We start from the raw sequence: 10,101 nt of genomic DNA, 5'->3' as shown, positions 1-10,101 counted from the left end.
TCATGGGTTCTTCCTGAGGAGATAATGCAACAGTTTGCCTATCCTCCAGATTAAGAGGTAAAACAAGGAAGAAGACAAGAAACAAGATTTCCCTCCATTGGAGAACATAGAGGAATGCGGGTGACCAAGGTTGATTTCCGAGTGCTATTTATTAGGTTAATTTAAGAAAAGATGTTGTTTGTATTGGTTTTGTTTGTAAAACTTATATGTTATGTGTTGTACAACTACGTTTTAGCAGGTACAACTATGGTTGATTTCCTTCTCGTATCTGTGCAAATTTTGTCAGTCTTGGTGCAACTAAGTACCACAGGTACAACTAAGGTCTAATGCCTTGGCAAATTTTCAGAATTTTATATAATATGTAAAATTTAAAACTAAATTAAAAAAAACTTAAAAAATACATACACAATGGTAATGAAACTACACAACAAGTTGTTGACAAAAAATTTCATATTTTTAAAAAAATACTTAAATTCTTACTCAAAATCCCACATTCATACACTAACAAACCTTATACTTTCATGGTTACTTTGTAGATTTGAACTAAAATTTTATAAATTTTTGAAATACTTGTATTTTGATAAATATAAATGTACAGATACAAAGTAATAGTATTTTTATGAGGCAATACCATCGGTTCCACCAACAAATATTAAATTAGAGTTGATAACAACTAGATTTACTAAAATCTCTATATTGTACAACTATGAGCAAAAATGTGCAACCGAGTACAACTGCACAACTATGAACAAATTTGAGCTATTTTTTAATAATTTTTTTCCAAAATAACGGCGCCAGGTATGCCATTTGTCAGAACTTTTTAGATATTTAGATATTTTCAGATATTTTTAGATATTTCACTGTTTTTTTTATTTTCAAAAACCCTTACAAATCTACACATTTGTCAGAATTTTTAATTAGTTTAGAATTTTTTTTTTTTTTTTGTTCAAAACCCTTAGATTATATTCAATACATAGATTCATACATAAAAATATTAAGATTCAGATTAAAAGATTCATACATAATTAGATTCAGATTCAAAGATTCATACATAATCAAAAAACATAAACCCAGAAACATAGTTGTACCTAATCGTACCAGTTGTACCTAAACACTTAGATTTATACATCAACATCAGATACCAGAATACAAGCGAAACTCATCATCAGAGACAAAAATAGGAGTCGAACTCTTCTCTTGCTCGACATACCCTGCAACTTGTTCGTCTTTTCGGACTTCTAAGCTCGCAAGATGGTTCACTTCTAGAACTAGATGCTCCTCCTCTGGTAATAGCCATTGTAATTACTACCTGCAACAACAAATACAAGTTCAGTATCAAACATTCAAAAACAATCTCAAATTCTACATAAATAACACAGATGGTTTTTGGTCACTATGAAACTGTCGTTGTCTAATCAAAGCAGATAAACAAGCAATCCAAACACATACTCACACAATCTCATTATCTATCTACATAATTATAAGAGATAAAGTTTGTTTTCAACAAATTTCAAAAATTCCGAAACACACGCTTTGTATATATCTAAGGGAAAAATTCAAATCCGAAATATGTAGAGAAATTCAAGATCGAACATTTGGACAATTCAAAGGAAAATTACCCAAAATTCAAATCCGAAAACAAGACAAATTGAAATCTGAAAATCAATCGACATATCAAAATCCTCAAAACCCAACACAATCCATCCATAAATCAATACCCAACACAATCAATCGAAACCTATTAAACCCTCAAAAAGAAATCAAGCCAAAATTAAAATACTAATCAAACCAAAAACCATCTCTACGAAACAAATTCATCAAATCTGAATTGTGACATAAAAACTACTCACAATGGCTATTAACAGAGGCAATTTCAAATCCGAATTGTATTTCAAATCCATCCCCAAATTGTAAACATAAAATCTGAATTATATCCATAAAAAACCGAATTCAATACAAAACACATCCATAATTCATCTGTTTCAAACAAAATCAAACTTTTATTAAGCCCAGAACCTTTATGAATCGAACCCTATTAAACCCTCAAAAAGAAATCAAACCCTAATCAAACCAAAATTAACAAATCAATCGAAATATACAGATCAAACAAAAGAAATCTTACAAAGAGCAAACACAGCGGAGAAGACACGGCGGATTCCTCAGATTCACGGTCGATTACTCGGATTCACAGCAGATATCTCGGATTCAAGGAGTATCCAGAGAAACGAATGAAGACGAAAGAAGAAGAAGATGAAAGGGTATCGACTGAAACAAGATAAGAGAGAAGAAGAAGAGGATCTAGAAGAAGAAAAGGAAATCGGAAAATCTTCCGTCTGCGGTTGAGAGAAAAGGAAGACGAAGGAGAGTTAGGGTTTGATGTTTTGATAGAATTAGAGTTGGTCGTTTGGAAAAAAGGAGTGGATCCAAAACGGGCCCCAAAGCTATTGGATATTTGATCCAAAACTTAGGTCGGGTCAGTAAATAAGTTGAAACCCACAAATATTATTGTCTTTTACTAACTTTTTGAATAAAAATAAACACTTAAATTATTTATTTTTAGAACAGGGGCTAAGTAGAGAATGATTCGAGTACAGGGGCCAACGACATTAAAATCCTGACATCCACTGAGAATTTCTTTTCTCACTTTGGGATTTTTCTTTGGCGGTTTTGAATTTTGTTTGATTGCAATGCGAAGAACCCAACATGGGCTTCCTCAGTTACTTATGGAATCGATTGCTTTCTCGGAGTGTTGCCGTCTGACATTAGCGTCGTCAGGTGATCGATTTTCATCTTCAAATTAGTGTGAGACCCGAACTCAACTGAAATCAATTCTCGATTGGAGACGATGGGAAGATCATTCTTCATTCAATCTCGAATTCACGGGCTTGCTTCAATGTTGAGTCATACATGGATCATCAACAGGTATTAGAAAAAAAAAAAAAAAAAAAGAGAAATAGATGATTGATTTAGCTTTTTTCTCGAAGAATAAGAAGAAAAAGAAGAAGGAGAATAGAGAATTTTGATTTCTCAAGAGTGAAGAAGAAGAGAATGCGTGAGAGTATATAGGATTTTGATTTCTTAAGAAAGAAGAAGAGAATGAGAGTATTTATAAGCAAACGTTCTGATTTTGAAAAACCACAAAGAAAAAAGGAAATCTTTATAGGAAAAGGAAATTTCCTTATTTTTTTTTTAAAGGTTGATCACAAGTTTTGGTTGTTTCCTTTTTTTCTCTGAGATCACAAAAATAAAGCAGGAGCCATGAATGCTTGGTTAGAACCACCGCAACGCTATCATATCCTCAATCTTGAGAGCTTCTTTTATTGAATTGTCTAAAGAAGAAATATTTCTCAACATAACGAAATTGGAATTACTGTGTTTTAGCTTTAGCCTGGTCATTTGCAGACATATATACAAAAGTTGCCCCAATATCTCATATTAGCTGAGAAGAAGAAGCCAAATACAAAACAAAAAAAGCACACTAAAGATTGCAAAGCTAAATAAGTTTCTGTTATAAATTCAACAAAAGGAATCAGAGAAAAACTTAAAGAGAGCTTCATGCTTTAGTAGATGCATCTGAATTCACGGCTCGCACGAACTGGCCTTTCACTCGTGGACGTTGTTCTGCTAGCTTCTTCCTGCTCTGGTATCGAACCTGTAATCCATTTTTATACATCTCCATTGAATCAGTTCGATCCTGTAATTGATTCAGATGCTGTTTTATGATGAAGCTTGTGTGTCTCTTACCTTTTTATCAAAGCAACGGTCTTTCCTCTTCAACCGGAACTTCATCAATGCAGCTTCTCTCTGGCTTCTACTCCAACGTTGTTTCACACTTTCTTCTTCCTTTGGTTTCTCTGTGCTACTGCTTTGTCCACCAATCCCCTCATTGGTGTTGCAGGTGCTTTGAGAACCAACCTCTACTTCCTTGCTATCTGCTTTCACACGATTTGATTCTACCGGTATGGGGGAATCTTGCAGATGTTGCTTCTGAACTTGGTTACGGAAGCTTAACTCGTTCTGTCCACATTGTCCGCTTACGCTTGATGATCCGATATTCTCCTGGTTGCTGCTCGTTGTGGCGCTTCCTTGATCAGATCTTACTTTTCTTAACTTTTCATGTGATTCGGTTGGTGTCTTTGGCTCACCTGAGGTACTCTCGTCTAAAGCAACGACAGCTTTCTCTGCTGGCTTGCTATTCTCAAATCTGAAAGTTAAGTAGAGTTATTGATTAAAACACTGATCAAAATATTTGAGATGAGACATTCTTTTTTTCAAACAAGGAACACAGACCTTAAGAAGGCTGATGCATCAGAGAGGCTAAGCTTCTGATGCTTGCTTTCATCTTGGTTCTCAAAACTCACAGAGCAAGATCTTTTCAGAGAAAGTCCAAGCTCAGGACCAACACACTCATCTCGACTGTTGTCTCCATAGATACTATCAGGACGCTTGTCAATTCCACCAATCAAATCCATTGTCACATCAAAAGATTCCTTGAACTCGTCTCTTTCATCCACTGATTTGGCATTCTCCATAAGCTTATTGTGACCATTGTAGCTGATGGCCTGCATAATTTGCATGTACACAATATCAGCTTCTATTGAAATGAGATAAACAAGAGATCTGGAAAAGTAACAATACAATGCAATCTAAAGATGAAAATCACACAACTCATACAAAACACAATCCAGAACATATAGATTGTGTCATGTAACAACTCAATGGTAACATTCATTATACCTGAGCACCACTTCCTTGATCTGAATGATATCTGGAATCTTCACAAGTTTCATCAGTATCTTCAAGGTTGTGCTGTGAACCTGGTAAGCTTTGAGCATGAGCAGTAGGATCATCACGCAACTGATTCATAACCAAAAAACACAATTATTAAGTCTTTCAAACTTCAGCACAAGGAAACAAAACTCAGAACACCAAAAAAGGAAAATAACTTACAGTAAGTCGTCTCCACACATGTTGCCATAGATTCTTCAACTCGTTTTTCCTCATTGGTTTAATAAGATAATCAGCAGCACCTCTGAGCATACACTTCAACACCATTTTTATCGAATCTTGCGAAGACATCACTATTCATTTCAAACAACAACAAAGAAGCATGAGAACAAAAAACTAATAAAGAGGCGTTTTCAGAGGTATAAAGGACTTTGGGGATCACCATCGTACTTATGACAGGAATGTTCTTGCAAGCTTCATGCTCCATAACCAAAGCAAGCAGAGCAAAACCAGATATAGATGGCAAATCTAGCTCAGTTAGTATAAGATCAATGTTATGTGACTTCTCCTTTAGAACCTCCCACGCAGCTAAACCATCAGAGACAGCTACAACTGTATTCAGTCAAAACCAAACATCATCAAAATCAAGACTTAAAAAAAGCAAACTTCTATTTTTGTGTGAATAAAAATGCAAACTTTAACATAAGCAAATGATTAAAAAGATCAATCGACCTTTGTAACAGCATTTACGAAGAAGGGCAGTGATGATTTGACGAGTTGAGTAATCAGATTCAACTAACAAAACCCTAAGCACAGTTTTAGGCAAATACTTCTCCCACTGAACAACTTCCGATGACTTTACTCTGTTCTTTATCGTCTCCATACCATCATCACTACTTAAAACCACAATCTCCCCCATAGATTCAGAGCTCAAAACAAACAAAATCACAGAGAAAAGCAGAATCCAGTAAACAGCAACAAAGACAAAGTAAAACACAGCAAACGAAACAGGACTCCTTTAGATCTTAATCGTTTCAGATTGAAGGAGAGAGAGAAAATATGAGATGTTGAAGTAAAGAAGAAGGAAGAAGAAAAAGAAACTCTTTAGTTTTGGTATCTTTCGATCACAACCACGAAAATATCTTCTCAGAGAAAGAAGAAGACTTTGTTGTGTATAAGCTCTCAGGAGCAAATAAACAATTTGAGAAATCTAATTAACGGTGAGTAATAAAGCGGGCCTTCACTCAGCTGACGTGGCTTAATATGAGCCATTGTTTTGATTTTCTCTGTATCGCGGCTGATTCGGTGGAGGTGGTCCTCTGCTTCGCAGGTCCACACTAACACGTGTCATTAACCTAATCGGTCTACGGAAGTGGAGATATTCGTCTGAATATCATCTAGTGGTCATGTGGATGACACGTGGGTTTCCTTTCTAATTGTGTGGCTAACTTTGATTTTGGGATTTTTAGTTTGATTTAATAAATTTTAAAAGTCAGATTTTTTTTTTTTTCAGCTGCTCTATCTATCATTCAAATTGGATGGCCTTTTTTTTTTCTTTTTCAAAAAAGTAAATTATATTCAATGTTATTAATTTTTCAATTCGGTTAGATTGATTTCAATATTAAATGCCACTAGCATTAATTAATTAAATCCCTACAAAAAAAAAAACATTAATTAATTAAATCAAATTTGGTAGTGGCCGCGTAAATTTCGACTCCAAATCAAAAAAAAAATGTTTATTTATTGAATATAACAATTTTCTGTGGATATGTAAAGGAATGCTAGAACCATCTATAAAACTTTGCTTTGCGTGGAAAGAATATCTATCGATCTATGGTATGATATGGACAGTACCTAATAAACAACTTACCATATTCTTGCGTGTTTACATATCCAAGGCTTTTTATGGCCAACTTATGTCTACAGCTAAAAAGTTAATGGGCTTTGTAAGAATTTAGGCCTTAGTTTTTCAAAAGCCCATCACTTTTGTATCCTTCTTGTTCTAAATTATGATTTCACACAAAAAAAATTTTTGGTTTACAACTCTAATCATATGTTTATTGGTTGTTTTTACTGAACCATCTAATTTCACATGATCATTTTCGCAATTCTGCATAGAAGAGTTTCGAATTTCTTTTTTTGTCCAATTTCTCTTTATAATGCAGACAAAGACGACTTTCATGTGTCACTCCAAGCTACAACTCTCACAAAAGTTAAAAAAGAAATATGATAAAACTGTTTTGGTTATTAAAAAAACAACAGTTGGGTTTATTTTAGAATTTTTTAAATAAGAGTAATAGTGAAATATAGTATTATCCATTGAGGGAGAAAAAAAGATCCGTTTTATTCCAACGGTCTTTTGACCGGTACTTTTGTCTTCATAAGATCCCCTTTGGAATCCAAAGACAATAATCATTTTACTCTCACAACCGTTAAAAGAAAATGATCATACGAATTCAAAATAATCATAAAAAAGGTTAAGTCTCTTTTGATTAAAAATACGAGAAAATTCTAGGCGAAAGTGACCGATGAACAGATTCTAGGTTTCCTAAGAACGAGCCAATATTAAACATCTTATAATCATAATAAGAAGAAGAAGAAGAAATGTGATTGAATTATAACAATTTCAAGAATTACAAATGTAAAAGAAAGGATTTTAAGCTTATCCGAAGCTTAAAAGGTTCAAAAGAAGACATAAAACATTTCTTTTGAACCTGAAAAATAAAAATCCCCAAATGAATGTAATAATCTGATGATGCTTTCTGCATCAATCCAAGTTTTCTTAAGAATCTAAAAAAAAGCCACCAATGCTTTCTCTTGATTCTTTTACCTAAAAATGCAATGTGAATCTTGAAACAACAACAAAAAAAACAAAGAATGTGATGATGGTTTCTTCTTCTTCTTCTTCTTCTTCTTCTTCCTCCTAAGTACTAATTAAGATTCTAGAATCCTAAAAACGATGGATAAATGAATGTTTCTAGAACGTTGATGGAGAGATCGATGATGAGTTAGTGTACAATGAAGTTTGTCCCTTGCTCTGGCTATTGTAGTAGTACTGAATCAACCCTCTATCTTGGTGGTTGATGTTGTAATTGCTTCATCACCATCTTTGGTGCTAGTTTCACCTGTTGCTGCATTCTTTGTTGCTGTAGTAATAACTACTGTTTTTGTTGCAGCTAATAAACAACAAAACAAACAATCAAGCATGATTCAAAACAATGTGTCAAATGGTTTTCAATTTCAGATAGAGTGAGTTGTGAAATCAAACCTGAGGTGGATGTTGATGAGGATGGTGATGAAGTTGATGGTAGTGATAGAGCTAAAGAGGTTGGGAGGGAGAGGATTGGAGGCGGAGGCTGCTGAGAGCTGAATTGCTGCTGAGAACTGAAGTGTTGCTGATGAGGCAAGTAAGGATATTGAAGTAGAGGAGCAGCAGGAGGAGCAGTGTATTGAAAGCTGAAACCTTGGTGATGTTGAGCTTGAACTTGAGCTTGTGCCTGATTGCTACTTTGTGCTGCATTGTATTGAGCATAGAAAGGATAAAAACCATGGAACATTCCTGTTGATCCTGATGATGGGTGTCCCATATACGGTGAAAATTGTTGTCCTCCATAGAGATGATGATTGTAGTAGTTCTGCAAACAAACAAAAAACACATACATAAGAACTTCAAAGATTTATCAGTGAAATGGAAACGATTCTACATTGTAATGAAATTTACTAACCATTGGGTACATTCCCTCTTGAGAATAACCAGAAAACCTGCAGAAGAAGAAACACAAAACAATTTAGGCTTTGCTTAGACACACTAACCAGAATCGACTGTGATGATAATGCTTACCCGTAAGTAGAGTAAGGAAATGGGAATTGACCAGTGTGTTGTTGTTGAGGAACAAAAGCAGAGGAAGAAGAAGAGCCTCGAAACTGAGGAGAAGGAGCAACTAATCCAACTCCTGATCCTGGTGATCTGAATCTACCTGTTCCTCCTGCAAATAAAGTTTCCTCGAAGAATCATAAAACAAAGACTTTTTTTTTACTCCTTCACGTGTTAATCAAGTAAGAGGATGAGATTTTTTCAATCACCCTAAAGCTAGTTCCCATTGCATTCTAGAGAAGAGAAAAAAGGAGAGAGTTTCCATTCAAACCATGTCTAGGAGAAGTAGGAGGACGAGGTTTTTGAGCACCAAGACAAGCGAGATTGCAATTAGCCCTTCTTCCATCAATCACAGGATTCATATTCTGACAAGCTCTCATCGCTGCTTCGGCTTCCTTAAACGTCACCTGATCAATCAATCAAAAACCGATTTTTTCAGAGAAAAAGATAAAACTTTATCATCTGAGAAACGAAAAAGAGAGAAAGAGAAGGAACATACAAATCCATATCCTTTGGATCTTCCAGTGTTCTTATCAGTAATAACGACAGCTTCAACGATATCACCAAACTGTTCAAAGTAACGTCTCATTGTATCTCTCTGCGTCTCCCAAGCTAATCCTCCCACGAAGATTTTCGTCAACTTGGTATCGTTCGTATTATTATTATTATTACCTTCCATCTGAAATTGTCTCTGTTGAGCCATCTCTGATTGATTGCTTTTTCCCCAATTCACAAACCCTAATTCACATCAAAAGTTTCAATCTTTCTCTCTCTCTATATAGCTTTCTTAACTCAAACCAAAAAAAAAACAAAATTTTTATCCGAAACAAAGGAAAAACTGTAACTTTTCCCCTCCCAACAAAGAAAAAAAAAACGATTCACAGAAAACGAAAAAGAGTGAATTTTTGTGTACCTAAAGAGTGAAACAATAGAGGAAGAGGCAAAAACCTCTGTTTTTGTTGAATGAAGAGAAAGAAAATGGAGGAAGACAAGAAAGCTGCTAGTGGGAGCCCACGACAATGGCTATAGAGAGAGAGAGAGAGAGAGAGAGAGAGGAGAGAAGCAATTGAAAATATGAGGAAAAGCCAGAGACACAATTCTACCTTTTTCGCTGTATTTATATGCGTGTGTGTATATATCTTTGTGTTGGGTCCGCTGCATAAACATTTGCTTCGCTGTCTTCAACCTCCTCTCTTGAAATCTGCAAATTCTTGATAAATAAATTTGTACTATTAAAAATTCCAACCTTTGACCATTCGTCTCCAAGAATTAAAAAAATAAAAAATAACAGTGAGAAAAAAGTTTTTTTTTTTTTCTGATAGAAGAGAATGATGATCTGGTGATTTTTTTCTTCCTAATTTTATATAGAAAAAGTTATTTTGTGTGCAATACATAACCCAAAAAAAAGAAATTCCACATATGAATGATGTTTTTGTGGGTCTTGACTTTCTGGCACAATCTTCTAAATTCTCTCTTTCCTTTTTTTCGAATTTTTTGGA

The 10,101-nt window shown here is 34.6% G+C and overlaps 2 protein-coding genes and 1 long non-coding RNA gene across 6 annotated transcripts; all 3 read right to left on the bottom strand.

Moving 5' to 3' along the window:
• Positions 1-1,044: 1,044 nt before the first annotated feature.
• LOC110229174 lies at positions 1,045-2,378 on the bottom strand. Its single transcript, XR_002332636.1, has 2 exons — positions 2,123-2,378; positions 1,045-1,309 (listed from the first exon to the last, which is right to left on the bottom strand). It is a non-coding gene; the product is annotated as an uncharacterized LOC110229174 (long non-coding RNA).
• A 963-nt stretch (positions 2,379-3,341) lies between these two features.
• On the bottom strand, positions 3,342-5,908 carry LOC9316331 (two-component response regulator-like APRR9). 2 transcript variants are annotated; one of them, XM_021028557.1, is made up of 7 exons: positions 5,461-5,908; positions 5,179-5,340; positions 4,951-5,081; positions 4,738-4,857; positions 4,291-4,562; positions 3,745-4,204; positions 3,342-3,652 (listed from the first exon to the last, which is right to left on the bottom strand). In XM_021028557.1, the coding sequence occupies exons 1-7, from the start codon at positions 5,645-5,647 to the stop codon at positions 3,554-3,556; spliced, it is 1,431 nt and encodes a 476-aa protein (XP_020884216.1). In that variant the 5' UTR covers positions 5,648-5,908; the 3' UTR covers positions 3,342-3,553. The 2 variants fall into 2 exon arrangements, with proteins under 2 accessions (XP_020884216.1, XP_020884217.1); XM_021028558.1 differs by lacking the exon at positions 5,461-5,908 and having other exon boundaries at positions 5,171-5,261.
• Positions 5,909-7,314: 1,406 nt separating this feature from the next.
• Positions 7,315-9,862, bottom strand: LOC9318156 (probable RNA-binding protein ARP1). 3 transcript variants are annotated; one of them, XM_021028559.1, is made up of 7 exons: positions 9,706-9,862; positions 9,102-9,340; positions 8,874-9,009; positions 8,570-8,714; positions 8,454-8,490; positions 7,997-8,363; positions 7,315-7,904 (listed from the first exon to the last, which is right to left on the bottom strand). In XM_021028559.1, exons 1-7 carry the CDS (start codon positions 9,767-9,769, stop codon positions 7,789-7,791), a joined length of 1,104 nt encoding a protein of 367 aa, XP_020884218.1. In that variant the 5' UTR covers positions 9,770-9,862; the 3' UTR covers positions 7,315-7,788. The 3 variants fall into 3 exon arrangements, with proteins under 3 accessions (XP_020884218.1, XP_020884219.1, XP_002880263.1); XM_021028560.1 differs by lacking the exon at positions 9,706-9,862 and adding an exon at positions 9,516-9,690; XM_002880217.2 differs by lacking the exon at positions 9,706-9,862 and having other exon boundaries at positions 9,102-9,690.
• Positions 9,863-10,101: the final 239 nt, after the last annotated feature.

The sequence above is a fragment of the Arabidopsis lyrata genome (assembly GCF_000004255.2).
Source record: "Arabidopsis lyrata subsp. lyrata unplaced genomic scaffold ARALYscaffold_4, whole genome shotgun sequence".
NCBI classification, from domain to species: Eukaryota; Viridiplantae; Streptophyta; class Magnoliopsida; order Brassicales; family Brassicaceae; genus Arabidopsis; species Arabidopsis lyrata.
The sequence above is the reverse complement of the archived record's forward strand: the minus strand, read 5'-3'. Positions and strand labels throughout refer to the sequence as shown.

Bases quoted from the DNA above. Each gene is read 5' to 3' on its own strand.
- LOC9316331 (XM_021028557.1), bottom strand. From the start codon at position 5,647: ATGGGGGAGATTGTGGTTTTAAGTAGTGATGATGGTATGGAGACGATA. The intron at 5,341-5,460 runs GTCGATTGATCT...GACTGAATACAG, and splicing joins TCGTAAATGCTGTTACAAAG to TTGTAGCTGTCTCTGATGGT. The intron at 4,858-4,950 runs GTAAGTTATTTT...GTTATGAATCAG, and splicing joins ATGTGTGGAGACGACTTACT to TTGCGTGATGATCCTACTGC.
- LOC9318156 (XM_021028559.1), bottom strand. From the start codon at position 9,769: ATGTTTATGCAGCGGACCCAACACAAAGATATATACACACACGCATAT. The intron at 9,010-9,101 runs GTATGTTCCTTC...TTGATTGATCAG, and splicing joins GATCCAAAGGATATGGATTT to GTGACGTTTAAGGAAGCCGA. The intron at 8,364-8,453 runs GTTAGTAAATTT...GTTTGTTTGCAG, and splicing joins AAGAGGGAATGTACCCAATG to AACTACTACAATCATCATCT.